This window comes from Lepisosteus oculatus, chromosome 8, assembly GCF_040954835.1.
Source record: "Lepisosteus oculatus isolate fLepOcu1 chromosome 8, fLepOcu1.hap2, whole genome shotgun sequence".
Lineage (NCBI taxonomy): Eukaryota > Metazoa > Chordata > Actinopteri > Semionotiformes > Lepisosteidae > Lepisosteus > Lepisosteus oculatus.
The window spans coordinates 12,655,270-12,671,698 of NC_090703.1; the positions used below are offsets into that span (position 1 = coordinate 12,655,270).

At 47.2% G+C, this 16,429-nt stretch overlaps 1 protein-coding gene across 5 annotated transcripts in view; it reads left to right on the forward strand.

Annotated features, from left to right (window-relative positions):
• The first annotated feature begins 1,355 nt into the window (after positions 1–1,355).
• Positions 1,356–16,429, forward strand: part of mgaa (MAX dimerization protein MGA a) — a 29,363-nt gene continuing 14,289 nt past the window's right edge. For 3 of the 5 annotated variants that reach the window (XM_069193235.1, XM_015350838.2, XM_069193238.1), the window contains exons 1-10: positions 1,356–1,525; positions 6,673–7,906; positions 8,934–9,771; positions 10,992–11,079; positions 11,168–11,275; positions 11,532–11,666; positions 12,414–12,521; positions 13,648–14,339; positions 15,353–15,701; positions 16,156–16,349. In XM_069193235.1, the coding sequence (XP_069049336.1) occupies positions 1,411–1,525; positions 6,673–7,906; positions 8,934–9,771; positions 10,992–11,079; positions 11,168–11,275; positions 11,532–11,666; positions 12,414–12,521; positions 13,648–14,339; positions 15,353–15,701; positions 16,156–16,349 (3,861 nt within the window). In that variant the 5' untranslated portion in view covers positions 1,356–1,410. Of the gene's footprint in view, positions 1,526–3,910; positions 4,066–4,094; positions 4,160–6,672; positions 7,907–8,933; positions 9,772–10,991; positions 11,080–11,167; positions 11,276–11,531; positions 11,667–12,413; positions 12,522–13,647; positions 14,340–15,352; positions 15,702–16,155; positions 16,350–16,429 lie in introns of those variants that run through there. The other 2 variants (XM_069193236.1, XM_069193237.1) reach the window with 2 other exon arrangements.

Here is a 16,429-nt window from a genome sequence, read left to right on the forward strand (position 1 = left end):
AAGATACTTTTTGTTCCTGAAATTGAAAGCGAATACATTATTACCTTTAGGTGGGTAGCTGCGTCAGCATGCGTAGACTGCAAAGGAACAAGTAATAGGTTTATTCCATGCTGAAAAAAAAGAAGAGAACACAACGTTTCGGCCGTGGAGCCTTCTCACACCTGAAGAAGGCTCCACGGCCGAAACGTTGTGTTCTCTTTCTTCTTTTTTTTCAGCATGGAATAAACCTATTACTTGTTCCTTTGCATTATTACCTTTAGTTTATTTGGCTTCTGTGTATTTAACTGCGAGCAACTTACTTAAAACGTAAGTACTTAAAAAGGCCAGACACCATTTTGAACCGTGATCGGTCCTCTCACCGATTCTCTTAGATCTGCCCTTCAGGACAACAAACACTCTTGACGGGGGATAAACTAGTGACGCTTATTAACGTTAAACAGCAGGAGGAAAATGGGGGGGGACACATACGCGGCCACGGGGAGAGAAGACAAACTCCACGCAGACGTCCACAACCAATCCCAGGTCCCGGGAGCTGGGACACCGTCAGTCCAGCCCCAACCTTTTTTAAAATATGTTAAACCTGACTACTCAGCGCAGTCAAAAGCGGCATAGTGAAAAGTTAAAAAGTGAACAGAATGTAACTTTAATGTAATTTTAAATGGCGTAGACATTCTAAAAAAAATGGAAAAAATATTTTGTTTGAAACGAGTACAGTTTAATCGTGTAGCGCTTGCAGGTTCGCGGGTGGGCGGCAAAGCCCAGGATGGCTCAGGCTCTGTTCGGAAAACCAGCCCGGCTCTAGCGTGAGGCAGGACCAGCAAACGGCCGGCTCGGTCCCAACCTCCCCTGTGTCCCCCAAAAGCAGGACCGGACAGAGGCGTACCCCCAACACTCACAAGCACGGAACAACACTTAACGGTGAAAACGGCTGGAACACGTTGTGCTTTTCGTAATTGTATATAAACAAAAGAACAACTGAAGTGTTCTCTCGGAGACCCCGGGAACACGCTGGGCTCTCGTCGTGGGTTTGTCAACTGCGGCCACCGGAGACCGGGGTGAAATTCCGCCTCTTGTTTTCTCGGGGCAATAGTGCTTTGTTATTACAGGTTCAGTAACTCTGCGAGAGTTGCCAGAATTCGGCTCAGTTTCAGTAATTCTGCAAACATCCCTTTCTTCGGTGTGTTTTTTTTATGATATAACGCCTTAAAATCTTGTAGAATTGTAGAATTAGGGCCCAGTACTACATGTTGCGGGGTCTCATCTTCTCTGAATACACTGAAATCCCGCGTTATAGTCATCGATTAGGGTCATGACGAACGCGACTCGAGACGAATCCGCCTCTTGCCTCCAAGCGGCACCCCCGCCAGCCTCCTCTCACCTCCGAGGATCAATAGCGCTTAGCAGCAGCGCATGCTCGCTGCAGTACCGGAGCCCTGCACTCCCCTCGAGTTTCTCACCCGGTCCGCGCCTTCGCAGAGCCGTGCATGGGAGGACTGGCCCGCTTGCCAAAGTCTTGTTTTTCGAGGTAAAGCGCTCGCTTCTGCTTCTAACAGCGTGCTCCGGCTGGTTCGAGACACGCGTTTCGCCGGCGTCGATTTAAGCCGGCCGGCTGCCTTTAACTTAAAAGCGCGCAGCCCGCGGGAGGGGGAGGGAGGGTGCTGCCGGTGGTCACCTGACGACACTGGCACACGACTCCGGCGAGAGAGCGGTGCACGACCCGGGTCGCCAAACCTAGCGCCTGAGCACGGAGGCTGCTTTTAGCGCACTTCGAGATTTGTATTGAAACCGAAAAGAGCCTCTGCCTTCGACACCTTTTTTTTTTCCAGCGCTTTTTTTTTTAAAAAAAAACGGGGCTTTGAGTATCCGTGTTTCTATTTCGCCCTATCACCGCCCGCCATTCCCTCAAATGTACCTGGGACTGCTGCTGTTGCGGAGGGACACGTGACTGCCGGCAGCCAAGGGAAGGCCGTGCTTCCTTGTCGTCATGAGGCTCGCTCGAAACCCGTGTGGCCGCGGATTCACACTTATCTGTGTTAGGCGTGCTGTTCTTACAATGGGGGCACTGCACATCACGCGTTTAAGCGACACGTTTTGAAACAACGACAAAAAAAAGCTTGAGCGTGTGCAGGCGGTTTCGAGCCAATCCCCCCCCCCAAAAAAAAAATGGATGAATGTCCCTTGGCGATCTAGCAATTGTGGAGCGTAAAACCGTGGTGACCGCAGTTGTCAGGGGTCTTGTTTATCGTCGGGTCAGTTTAGGAATTCGTAGTCCAAAGTTTCCCTCTTAATAATGTCGCAGTTCAATTTCCATTTCTGCCGGTATTCGCCTGTGGCTCGGGGTGCATGTGACCAGGCAGTAGCCAATAGGACCCATCTCGTTTTCAATGTCGGATGGGCTGCAGCCTTCGAAAGAAATAGGTTTATCTAGCCGTGGACGCGGACTGAAAGACGTTCGTGTTGGCCGGATAAAAAGCTCAGATTTAATAAGCATCTTCTGGTTATCTGCCATGCTCAAAAGGTGTGGGAAATGGGTGTGAATGCTTATTGGCAGTGAAATTGGAACTTTCCTTCTCTCTTTTTTCTCGCTGTAGGAGCAAAACCCCATATCTGATGTATGTTATGCGTTTAATGTAATTGAACCGCACATTCATCTCCTAGTTCTCGCAGGAAAATGAAGGAAAAAAGATAGCTGATATTTCACGAAAGGCAGAACACACAATTGCAAACAACATTGTACTGTATGTAGAGATGTCTTTCTAAATATACATATAAATCGAATAAAGTATATGTAAAACAATAGTTTAGAGGAATACTGAAATATATAAATTCGATACTGTTTTAAATGGAAAGCAAATGACAATTACTATATTTCTGGGTTATTTAGTAAATTCAAGATTTATTTCTGCTGTGGCTGGTCTTGTATATGAATACTACACGGCCTAAAGCAAACCTGTAAAATAAATCTTTTATTCTCTTAGAATAATAGAATGCTGCTCTGTAAGCTTAGACATTGTAGCTCAAAGGTGACCATAACAGAAAGTTCACGCAATTACAGTTTAAAGGGCGAGCACTCCTTATGTTGTTGTTTCCAAGCGATTTTAGACTAACAGCTCTCTCGCCTGCGCTGCGGTTCGATTGTGTACTCAAATGCTGTCACTCGTGGACGTTGCTTCTGCTAGTTAGTTCTGTCATAGTAATCTGGCAAAACATAGTGTAGTAGCTCTTGCGCAGGAGCCGGTAGTTTTAGGGATTTTTCAAATGTAAGATTACTGTGCAATAGTTATCCCGAAATGTTGTATTTAAAAAAAACCCACAACTAATTAGTTGATTGGTGTCACTAGATAGCGACCAAGAGCTTCTAGTGGCAATATTACTTATACAGTATCTCTTCTCACGTATGTGCTGGCTAGAATGTATCTTTCTTGATCTCTTTCGTTTTTAAGTGTCGGTATGAAAAGGGGTGTTTGCTTGTTAACGCTGTTTTTGTTGAAATGCGTGCTCGCACCTCCACTACGCGGCTGGTGGGCTTCTCTCTAGGATGAACGAGTGTTTGACCTGTGCTTGGTTTTCGTTTTCTGCATCTGCTCTGTCTGCCTCGGTGCCCCGCTGTATCGGTTCTCACTAGCTGCTATTTTGTTTCACACGGCAGGCACCACGTGAAAGTATTTCTTTTGAACGCCGACCAATAAAGACGTTAAATCCCATTCGATTAAAGTGCATTCGCGTTTTTTAAAGGCGGGCTTTTCCTTCGTTGCTGCCGGTGCTCGCACAGATCCCGATTTTAAAAAATAAAAGCTTTAGCCGAGCTCGGTGCGTGCGCAAAGAGGCTTTGTATTCCCACGTGACTGGCTCCTGCTGTCCCGTACTGGGCAGAGCCTGCGCGTTAGGCGAGAACGTGAGCGTGCCACCACAAGGACTCTGACGTAGGTGACTGAGAGCACTCATGTTTTCTCCAGCTGGGTGAGACGTACGGAGTAAGAAGGGGGAAAAAAAAGAACGGAAAGAGCCAATGAGCAAGTCAAACGACGGTCGGATTTCGGGGTGATGTTTGCACGACTGGGAAAGGTAACAGCTCAGCGGAGCCGCGGTGGAGCGCGTTTGCACGGAGAAAGAGACGGCGCCTGTTGCCACGAGTTGGGTGTTGAGAAGATCCCCGAGGGTGGGCTCGCGCTCCCAACGCGTTGGCTGGAAGGGGGGGAGGGATTCACGCGCCATTGAGGCTGTGGCCGGGTTTTGCACGCGCTGGGACCGCCAGTCATGGTGGTGCCAAGGAGACCGCGCCAGGCCCACGCGCTTGGGGTTGGCATCGTCGAGGCGGCCAGAGGCCCGCTTCACCATGTCCTTCGACAGGCATGGGAGCGCTCGCTTGTTAGCTCCGGCTTTTAGTTCGGAGGAGGGGCTAAGTTGAGAAATTTAGCACCAGAAAAATCACGTCAACGAAACGGAAACGGGGATGAAACAACATGGCACAGATGAACTTTTTTTTTGTATTTAGTTTCAAGGGAGGTGTTCCATAGATTCAGTTTTAATCCAAGCGTGTCTACTATTACTGCAACGTTTACAAGCCTCTTTAAAATTGTGGTGTCATTGTGATACACCTAATGCTGCTTGAATTTAGAAAAAAAAACGAATCCATAAGCGCGAACACGAACAGAACATCTCTAGGGTTTTGAAATTTAACGTTTTGCGAATGGGATGGTCGAATATTCAACATGGCGACCTTGGGTGTAGACGGAAAGGTGTGTAAAGCACCTGGTCAGAAAGGTAGCTAGATTGAGAGGTGTGGTTATGTTCTTTGCCGTTGGAATACGTTTAGTTTATTTGTCGAGAGAGATTGTTTATTAACGCACGTCCTTTGGAAGTACTGTTCGATGAGAACCATGATTTTAAAGCGATAAGATGTAAGAGCTAGCAAGCGGAGGTAAATCTGAACGGGGGGTAGATGGTGTCTTTTCTGTTGCCAGGTTTTAAAAAAATGTTGCAAGAGATTATACATACAGACATCCCGCAAATCTGGGTCCTTCGCCAGGCTTATGAAAAGCTGTAATTGCTCCTGAGCAGAAACAGGAGGGATTGAAATCACATGCATCTGTTTGGAACCGATGATGCTGCCGAGTGGCGATGTGGTAGTTGGCGTGTTAGATCGCTTCTTTCTCTGTCTTTGCTTCTGAATTTTCTGCAATTCATCTACCGTTTCTGCTCTTACTTGCTCGGCGTTTGTACTGGTGCCAACTTTGAAGAGCGGCGCGTAACCCCACTTTCTGTTGCGCACTTAAAGGAAAAATGAAATCCTTGATCAGCAAATGATTGTAACACGCGTGTGTAGAAATGCCTGTGGGCTTGAATGACTAGCAGAAGCTGTAACCAAATGAGAAGACTCAGTGTGATGCAGATTGTTACAGTTTCTCTGCGTGTTAAATATATTGTGTCCCTTATCAATGGTTAAATAGATCGCTAATTTGCTACGTAAGCAGGCATAAAGAAATATGTTGGTGTTTTATGAAAAGTAAAATTGACAGTCTATACTGTACGTTTAAATACACGTTTTAACGCACGCTTTAAGGTATTCAAGCGTTGAAAGTAGTTTTCACAACATAGGTTGATATTAGCCCTGTACTGCTACACCGGCGCTTAAAAATAAATCAGAATCCAATTAAGCTTACATTGGCTTTTCATACTTACTATTACTGGAAATTAATTATTACTGGAAATGGAAATTAATTCTATCTGGATATTCAGTAATGCATTTTTTAAGTAATGCTGTTTTAGAGAAATGTGTGACCTAGATCAGTTGGTATAGGAAAATGTGTGTTTATTTTAAGGTCTTTGGTGGTACTGTTTATTGCTCTGTTGAAAAAGTTTTAAGATCAACAAATATTCTTTGGAAGTAAAAGTTCAATTGAAAGTATATTTTTTAATGTAATTTACTGTTACAGTTTTCAATCACCATCTTAAGCCACAGTATTGATACAGAGTTAATAAAGGATGTCAAATATCTAAAAATGTTAAACTACTAGATCAGGGGTGTCCAGCCCTGGTTATGGTGCGCCAGTATGACTGCAGGTTTTCTAGGTCTCTTAAAAGCAACAGTGGCACTTGCAGAGCTGGGAGAAGCTTCAGAGAAACTGGTCCGATTAAGCCAGTAACCAGCTGATCTATCTCATTAAGAGCATAGGTAGAATTAAAAACCTTCCAGGACCAGGACTGGACATTACTGTACTAAAAGGAAGAAGCATTTGACATTTGGCAGAGGTTTTGCTTTTTAATATTACTGATCTCTGTTTAAAAAAACAAATCAACCATTTTTGCAAAGATATATATTGCGGAGTGATAGTTAATTAGCGGTCCTAGCTTTAATGAACGTGAACTTTCTCTGCTCGATAAGAGACCCTTTCTGTACTACACAGGTAACCTTGAGGGTCACAGTCCAGCAAGCTTTCAGAGGTTCTGCAAATCGCCAGCAGCTGAAGACCTTTGGGCAGTGTTAAATTGGTCCAGTTAAGTTCATGCTCAGCTCAGTTAGGTCATTAAGAGCTGAGGCATAGAACAATCCCCCAGATATTGTGACCTCCAGAACTAGGGCTGCGCACCACTAATGCTATATGTTGAAATATTCTTTTACCAGTTCTGTAGCCTGGTCCCCGTATTCATTTTTCTGTCCATTTTTTCCAGAATGCGAATTGCTCAAGCAGTCCAGTCAGGGTGAGGAGGTGCTCGGTGCTGTCCACCCAACCCCGGCCCGCAGCTCTGTGACGGCAGCGATGGAGAAACAGGCCATGATGGTTCTTGCGGACGAAGGGCGCGTGCCTCTGATCGCCCCCGCCTCGGCGTCCACGCCCCCTGCCTTCTTCGTAATCCTGAAGCCAGGCCAGGCAGGGGACGGCGGACTCGAGCAGCAGGGTATCCTGGTGTCCAACCAGGACGTGAACCTGGCCACCAACACGGTGGCCAGCATCCCGTCCCCCGGTCTCCTGCCCCTTGCCCCCAGAAACGCCGCAGGCATCACGCCCATCAAGCCCAAGAACCTCTCCGAAAACCTTCCCCCGGAGAGCAGCTGCAGAGGGGTGAAGGTCACCCTGGACAACAACAACATGTGGAACGAGTTCTACCGGTGCAGGACGGAGATGATCCTGACCAAGCAGGGCCGGCGCATGTTCCCCTACTGCCGCTTCCGCATTTCCGGGATGGAGCCCTTCCAGAGGTACATCCTGGTCATGGACATCACCCCCATGGACAACAACCGCTACAAGTGGAACGGGCGCTACTGGGAGATCAACGGCAAGGCCGAGCCCCACGTGCTCGGCCGGGTCTTCATCCACCCGGAGTCCCCCTCCTCGGGGCACTACTGGATGCAGCAGCCGGTGTCCTTCTACAAGCTGAAGCTGACCAACAACACCCTGGACCAGGAGGGGCACGTCATCTTGCACTCCATGCACCGCTACCTGCCCCGGCTGCACATCGTCCCCGCGGACAAGGCCACCGAGGTCATCCAGCTGAACGGGCCGGACGTCATGACCTTCACCTTCCCGCAGACCGAGTTCTTCGCCGTCACGGCCTACCAGAACCTGCGGATCACTCAGCTCAAGATCGACTACAACCCCTTCGCCAAGGGCTTCCGGGAGGACGGGCAGTGCTACCGGCCCATCAAGTTCAAGGGCGACGCCCCGGCTACGGGGGGCTCGGACCCCAAGGCGAGCCCCTTCCCCCCCCTGGACCTGAGCAAGACCTCGCACAGCGGGGAGGAGGGGAAGCCACCCAGGAAGACCCTGAAATCTCTCTTTGGGTCGCCAGAGGTCTTTGATGAAGTGATGGATCAGGAGTTGTTTGGTTCCGAGGGATACGACATCGGCTTCCTCAATGACGAAATACTCCCGATCAAGTCGAACGCCACCCCTAAAACTTCCAGGTAAGCTGGTTTGTCGTGTAGCCTCGGAGCAGACGCGCTCGGATCTGCCTGCTTTAGGGATCCTCGGTGTGACGATCTCTTGAAAAAGAGCTTTGTGCTCCGGAGGTTTTATCGTTGTGCACGGTAGTGTTACCTTTCTTTTTCTGTTCATGTGTTCATCTAAAACTTGAATTCCTAAACATTTAGCAACTTTTCTACACTTTTTGCAAGTTTCACACAAAGCAAGTAGACAGAAAAGAAAGCAATAAGCCCACACAAAGAGAAATCTAAAATCAGTCATCACGTGTGGAACTGAATGTCGCTTTTTTTTTGTCTGTTTAGGCACGTTGTGCGAAAAATCCTATTTTAAAATTCCTAGTTATATGTTAAAGCTGGCCTCAATTTTTTAACAATTTGCCCAAGTTTTTTTTTTAGTTTTATAAAGATGTCTCTATGTAAAATGACTATTCAAAAATTCTCTTTCACAATAATTCATTAATAATTGCTCTATTTTTTTTGCACAATTCCAGTTGTCCTAGGAATATGAGGCTTCATCTGTTTGACTTTTTGCTTCAGTGCTTGGCAGCCTTGGTTCTAAACCCAACACCTTTTTCTTTTTTAGTGCTCCTGCATGTTTCTCAGAGAGAAACCGATTTCTCCGCCTCCTTCTAGCACACCCTTTAATTCGATCATTGCCACAAAGTTCAGTTCTTCTAACCCGAAAGGCCATTTCCTGGGCCGCATGTGAAATGAATGAATATTCTGATCTATGCTAATGCAGATCCTTGTATACCCGTAGTTATTGCAAAGAATGGAAGGAGTGAAAAAAGAAGGGAGCTGTAGTGCTGCTTCTGCAAGTCAAATCGGTCACGGCCAGGTCACAGATGTTTTCGGCCGTCTGCCTCGTACGTCTGTGTGTTTAGCTGTTGATGCTTTTAGGAAGTGAAGACATGTGACGGTTGTTATTTTACAGTCCTTCACTGTGGTCTTGTAGAGAGCTTTTAATACATCATCCAAAGTTTAATGGTCATTATATTTTGGGTTGCAGCAATAGAAAACCACCTCGAACAAGTACGCCTGTTCCTACACAGGAGGGAAATGTCAGGGGGAAGAAGGATGGGCCGGACACTAAACGCCAAAGTAGCTCAGAGCTGTTCCGAATGGCCAGAAAAGAAGATGGAGAGTCCCCTGTGGATAACGGGGGCTCCCAGAAGGAGCAGCACGATACCCAGCTGGGAGTTGCCAAAGCCAAGGTGTTCTCCATAGACAGTGGGAGACCTGCAGTTTGCATTAAGCCTTGTTCCGACTCCGCTGATGAGGCTGCGACTCCAGAGGTCCGGCAGGAGCGGTCATCCGCCGCGCCCTTTCCAGATGTCCATCCTCCTGAGAAGGATAAGGGCGGTGCTGGAATCACTGATCTCCCTGTGAAGGTTTCTCCAGTCACTCCTAGTGAAACCGAGAAACCAGCGCTGAAAGACATCCTACAACTGCAGCAGAAAGGCCAGCCTGTGCCACCGCCCAAGGCCTTTCTGTTTCAGGAAACGCAGGAGAAAATTAGCAGCATTTTGTCTGCCAAGAGGCCTATTGCACCCAAACCCCCTCCGGACGCCAAGGGCCTCATGTCCTCAGAAAGCCTGCTGAGGCCGGACAAGCAAGTGAGCAGCAGTGAGGCAGCTGCCCCCTCAGCCATTAAAAGCCCCAAAATTTTACATCCCCCTGGGAAAAAGAGGCGTCAGCGCAAAGTGAGGTTTGGCAAAGTTGGGAAGCCCTCAAAGAAAACAGGAGTGACTGGCACCGGACCAGTGCTTGGCAGCCCAACCGATGCCAGCATGCAGCCGGACCTGGAGGAGGTGGAGGGTGTTCTCTTTGTCTCTTTCACCTCCAAGGTAAGGCAGCTGTGTCGTCTCCTGTACACCTCTCTGTGTGGTGGTGACTGATTTCCTTTTGGGGGGCTTCGAAGTGGCTCCAGCAGTGGCAGGGCTCAATCGGAGTGCAGGTTGACCCCTGTACTCCAGATCTGGCTGGGGAATGTTATCCCTCCAAGTCAAACGGAACCTAATAACTGCAGCAGTCAGATATAGGCTTGCTGTTGTGTAGATTTCTACCACAGCACTGCGTTTGTTGCAGCATGGTTTATTTGACCCCGTAGGAGAGGGATTTCCTATATATTCTGGGACTGGGGGATTGGGCCATGTCATTAGCTGCGTGAGCACCAATCAGACCACCCCTTTCCAGGGCTGGGTGGGGCTAAATCAGCCTAAAGTTCCTCGGTTTCCTGTGGAGCTCTTGCGTCATCACTCTTCCATCTTGGCTGTGCGTGTGTTAGCTTGTTGCATTGTCCCTGAGAGACTTATTACTCCTCTTGTTGATGGCTGCAGCCTTGAAAGACAGGGGCTCCCACTCCTGGTCCTAAAGCACCACACACCTGCTGGTTTTCTTCTAGCCATGCTTGATTCCTTAATGATCAAGGCCTTCGTTAAATTAAGATGTTCCTTAACTTGAATATTTGCATGTTTTTTTTGGAATTAAAACTCTAAAAGTCGAAAATGACCAACCACATGCCTGAGAGCTGAAAACGATCAAACGGTTTGAATTAATCCTTTTATCAAGTCATCTTACAGCCCTGTTGTGTAATTGAGAGCTGGGCTGGAACAAAACCCAGCCGGTGGGTGAGCCTCCAGCACCAGGATTGGGAGCCCCTGTTGTAAGGCGCTGTGCAGCTGCCAGGATGTCATGTGTTTTGCACCCGGGCAACTGGCCTGTCTGGGCGAGGCATTCGTGGTCTCTGATTGTTAACCCCACTGCTGCTGCAGCAGTGAACTGAGTTGATTAACAAGCGGTTCTAAAATAGAACAGCCAACGTCAGTTCTGATTCATGTCTTTAAAACTTTGTATTCCTATTTTTTAGTTGCATTTCCTGTCTTTTATTTCCTTTTCGTAATCGTGCTTTCTAGAGTCAACACAGAGGAGTCATCATTCAAAAGATGTTTGCGAGGCTTATTGTAATTGCTGTTAAGTTTCTTACATTGATTATTTTCCCCATTTAGCTGACTTGTGTAGTGTATGTCTGTCTTCAGTATTGTCTTTTCTTGTCTTGAACGGTTAGGATGCCCTTGAGATTCATCTCGGGGATCAGCCACAAGGAGGCGACACCATTCAGCCACCAGAAACTGCTGAGATCCCAGAGAAAAATGGTAATAATTTCTGAGTGGAGTTTGGCTGTTGCATGTACCTGTGTTTCAAAGACGCGAAAATTGACGTTCGTATTTTTTTACCTGATAGAAGTCCCTGAGAGCTTGCAAGACCGAATACTTCGATTGCAGGACGCGCTTCTGAAGGATCTGAAACGTTTCAAACACAGACAAGCAATCCACCCAGTTCTGCAGGAAGGTAAACCTGGACTACTTTTCACTGGGGGGTGTTATCCTTCCAAGCCAGACAGGGCTTGATGACTGCAGCAGTCCGATATAAGCTTGCTGTTGTGTAGATTTCTATCCACAGCACTGCATCTGTTAGAGTGTGGTTGATTTGGCATCATTAGGAGAGGGATTGCCTATATATTTTGGGATTGGGGATATTTTGGGTTTGCAGCGTCTGAGGTGGCGTACACATGGTGTCAATTTTTAGTTGTTTTTTTTTTTTGCAGTTGGGCTCAAGCTGAACTTTGTGGATCCCAGTCTGGCCATTGACTTGAAGTATCTGGGTGTGCGATTGCCTCTGCCGCCCCCAGTACCGTGTGCTGGAACAGATGGGAACCCAGCTGCCCAGACATCATCTCCTGGTCAGTCACTGCACCTGCTGTGGCAAATCACACACTGTGCATAGCGTTTTTGGTCGTTTTTTCTTGACGTCCCCTGGAACTTGACTAAGACCCGAATCTGTATCCTGATGAAAAGGCCCAAGCTGCTTCTCACTTCACATCCCAGATGCTGAGTGCTTTGCCTTCTTAATTCCTCAGGCAGTTTATGGGTGACTCTGATCACTCAGTCTGGATCCCCTTCACAGCATGAATTTCAGCCCTGAAGCTGATCCATACGTTTCTGTTTATTTGTGATAATAGAACCCAGATACATGTCTATGTGGTTACATGAATGAATTTTGCATTAGTGCTCTTTTCAACAGGACAGAACTATTGCATTGTTTAGCAATCGCCACCATAACCTTCAAAATGTGGTTGATAACACTACGCTGTGTAATCGGAGGTCAGCGCATAACTTTGGAGATGTAGTGAGAAAGCTTTTGCTTTGAAAAGCTAAATTGCTTTTCAAACATGGGTATATCATAAAATAATCACCAGAGACAAAAAAATATTACTAGTTTGAGAAATTTAGTCAGCAAGGTTTGCGAAATGTTAGCAATATTGCATGGCTGGTTGCCACCTACCATATATTTTTGCTCAGTGATTCAAAAGGAAATCATGTATGTGATGTAGATCTGTTCTTTAATTGAAGTTATTACTTTATACTAATGTGTTCACCTTTGATCTTTTTTGTTATCCTGGATTTTAAGTATGATTTATTCTTTGCAGATGTCCCTTTCATCTCCAGGACAGGTAAAACAAATGATTTCACTAAGATAAAAGGATGGAGAGAGAAGTTTAATGTGAATTCGGAGGCTTCATCATCAAGGACTGAGGGTAAGAGTGGGATCTACAGTATAGCCATGATCTTTCAGGGTTGTTGCTGGCTTGCTACTGCAGCTTTAGTCTACAGAAATGGGGGCTAGCACTTAGAATTTGTTGGACTGTTTTAAGCATGATCCACTTATAAAAACAGATTGTAATCAACTGATGAGCTTTGATTAGAATCTTACATTGTTAAATAAGAAGATGGCTCTTTCAGACTGTCTGTTTTAGTGCAGAACCTGAGTGGAGGGACAGTTTAAATAACTGCTTTCATAGCAGTTTTCTTTTGAAAAAGAACTCACTGAAATACCTGCCCCTGCTTTTAGTATATTTGCTGACTTATACTACAGCCGTTATTAATGTAGACAAATTGATGAACCACAGTACATGTTTTTTGCGAAGACTTAAAGAATGACCTGAGACTGAAATTCTCTTGAGTTCAATCTGCAGCTGAAGAAGGAAATTTTGATTTCTTTTGGGTTGATGGACAATGGAACAACATTACATATTAATCATCTGCAGTGTTTTAGAAATCTGGTAATGCTTCAAAAAACAAATTATTTCTTCAGTGAAAGCCTTTGGGATCCACATCTGAGGCCCAGTTGAATGGCGCCTCCGTAATCAGACAGAAGAGAGTTCTTGACTTTAAAGTACAGGCCAACTGATAAAGCCTCCCATGTATGGAGAATTAGCAGCACCCTCTCTCTGCAAGCATGTTGGCCAGCCCTCTCCTACTGTGATCAGTGTGAATATGACCCTGAATATGTACAGACTTATATACACATAAGTGTACCGACAGACCACAGAAGTAGATTTTCTGTGTTGTCTTAGATATTGTCTGTTTTTAGGATTGTTGTTGTAGGTAAATAATCATTAGCAGAAATTTGTCAGTTTGTGAGTTGTAGGGTTCTTGCTAGGAATGCCCAAGTGCTTACTCGTGTTTGATCCTTTTCATGTATGGAAATTGTGTACTTTATTAATTAAAGCTGTTTTTGAATAGTTCCTTTACATCCGTTTTAAACTGTGTTTGAATGCGCAGTGTATAAAAAAAAATAGGTGCGCTCGGGCTGTACAATATTAACCTCCAAACCCTTGAGTATAATTGCCCAGTTAAATGATTATTTTTTCCTGTCTGAAGGAAGTGGAGGCTCAGAGGGAGCCCTGAAGAATCGCTCCGCCTTCTGCAGCGACATGCTTGATGAGTACCTGGAGAATGAAGGGAAGCTGATAGACGAGCGAGCTGCCAGCTTCTCTCAGAGCACCACCCTGGCCCCAGTGGCCTACCAGCTGCCCACTAAAAGCACCAGCTACGTCCGAACGCTGGACAGCGTGCTGAAGAAGCAGGCGCCGGCGCTGACACCCCCCTCTCCAAGCTTCCCCTTCAAAGCTTTCTCCACTCCGAAGAGACCCAAAGCAGCGCCTAAGCAGAAGGCCTCCCCCAAGCCCACCGCGTCCCCGGGAGTCAAAGCCAAGCCAGGGGCGGCGGCAGCGAAACGGCCCCCCTCGCACAGCGCCAAGCAGAAAACGCTTCCTTCCTACAGCGCAGGGAAACCGGCCGCAAAGACCAAGTCGGCGCCCATCTTCTACTGCCCCGCCTCCTCGGCGCCCCTGGAACCGGGCCAGGAGCAGCCTGTTTCCGAGCGGCTGGTCCTCAAGCAAGAGGCCGGTGGGCGGCCGGTGGCGGCCGCGAGCAGCCGGGTGGCCGGCCTGTCCAAGTCGCTGGCCAGGCTGATGGACCTGGAGGATGGGGCGCTGTGGGAGGGCAAGGGCCGTACCTACGTCACGGAGGAGAGGGCGGAGGTCGCCCTGGCTTCGCTGCTGACGGCTCAGGTATTCCCCAGTTGCGTCCCAAGATGGGCGTCCTCAAGCCCTGCGGCTGAATAGATCAAAACTTTTGCTTTTGCAGATGAAGCCTTAATTTTGTTCACTTCTAGGATGTATTCATATTTTTGGTTTTGGTTCATACTGTCTGAAACTCAATTGATAAAACGGGGGAACTATAAACTGTCCTGTTTACCTTGGGGTGAAGTGGGAGTAAAAACAAAAATTGATTAATTTATTCTTCCTGCTGATGCAATTCAATTTTATGATCCGGTACAGCGAGACTAGAGAATTGGCAAAAAACTTGCACTGGAGGTTGGCACCAGTATAATCTGCAGACGCAGTCAGCTCCACCTTCCCCCAGGTTTGGTGTTTAAAGCATTAAAAATAATTTTATTAATTTGTCCACTGTGCTGACAGCACTGGACCTTCCGATATCAGGGATGCAAACATTTTTTTTTAAAAAAGAATCACGCTGGACCCAAACTTGCATTTCTTAATGGGAGCTGCAATTTAAAAAATGTGAAAAAAGTGCTTTAAATTTCCACTATCAAGAAGGCAGAAATCTGAGGAGGTGAACATTGGAGCTCTGGTGTCTTCGTCAGGGCAATAAACCTGCTTCATATTACAGGTTCTTTCTTTCAGTGTTGAAGTATTGGAGCTCCCACTCGGGGTCAGTGCCTTTTTAAAAATATTTCAGGGCGGAAAACGTTTTTCTTACTTAGCATCACTTAAGTTGTTTCCACGATTCAGTCCTGGCGTGTGTGCCCCTAACATACAGCAACATACCTCACGTCCATGAAGATTAAGTGCTGCCTACCTGTGTGAAAGAGCAGACATCTTGTGGGGCAGCTGGCTGTATAAGCAAGTGGGGTCAGTCCCATTGCAGTGTGGAGGTGTAACTTACGTCTCTAAGTTCTCAGGGGAAAGAAGAGGGACGCACCGCTTGAGCGCCCTCTCTGCATTGATTTGATCTTTAAAAAGCCAGCATGTTTAAGCATCGCTGTGGCCCGTCTCCCCAGGGGTCCCTGAAGGGCAGGCCCGTTGGCAGGATCATCAAGCGCCGAGCCCCGCCCTGTCTGAACGACTTCTGCCGGCTGGGCTGTGTGTGCGCCAGCCTGGCCCAGGAACGCCGCCTCCCCACTCACTGCCGCAAGCCCGAGTGCATGTTTGGGTGCACGTGCCTGAAACGCAAGGTGGTCCTGGTGAAGACCTCGCCCAAGAGGAAGAAGACCACGAAGGCCGCCGATCCCGAGGACCTCATCTTCTACAAAGCCCTGGGAGAGGAAGAGGAGGAGGAGGACGGGGAGGAGGAGGAAGAGGGCATGCCACTGAAGGCCAAGAAAAAGAAGAGGAGGAAGATTGAATACAGTAAGTCGGCTGTGCTGCTGGGGGGCTCAGCTTGGCTCGGGGATTAACCATGCAAGGCCGCGTAAAAGTAGTTCAAGTAGGCAACTATGTCAGCATGTGTAGGCTGCAAAGGAACAAGTAAAAGTTTATTCCATGCTGAAAAGAACAGAAAGAAGACACAACGTTTTGGCGGTGGAGCCTTCTTCAGGTGTGTCAGGTGTCACACACCAGAAGAAGGCTCCACAGCCAAAATGTTGTGTCTTTTCAGCATGGAATAAACCTTTACTTGTTCCTTTGAAGGCTGTGTAAATACAGGGGGCCCTTGTGCTGAGGGATCTGCGGCCTTTACCAGTTCTCTGTAAAAAAGAAAACTTCAGTTTAGCAAAATAGATCTTCCTTGTACTTTGCCCTAAACGAACAACATGAACCCGTTGCTGAAATGCCATGCAGTTATTGAACCTTCTTCGAACCACAGCGATTTCTGAGCCCGAACCCGAATCGGAGCCAGCAGCCCGCGTATACACCTTGTGGAACCGGAAGGAAGGGGAGATTGACCCAGAGCCTCTCTTCATCCCTCCACCTTCAGCCTGCTACAGCCAGTCCTCTTCCTCAGGCTTCCCCAGAGTCTCAGGCAGCACGAAGAGCTACATCCCCAAAGCTCACCCAGTGGTAAGATCCCCAGAGCTTTTTCACAAAACGGAACGAAGTACTCGTAGAAATGGTTCATGATTAAAGATTATACCTATTTT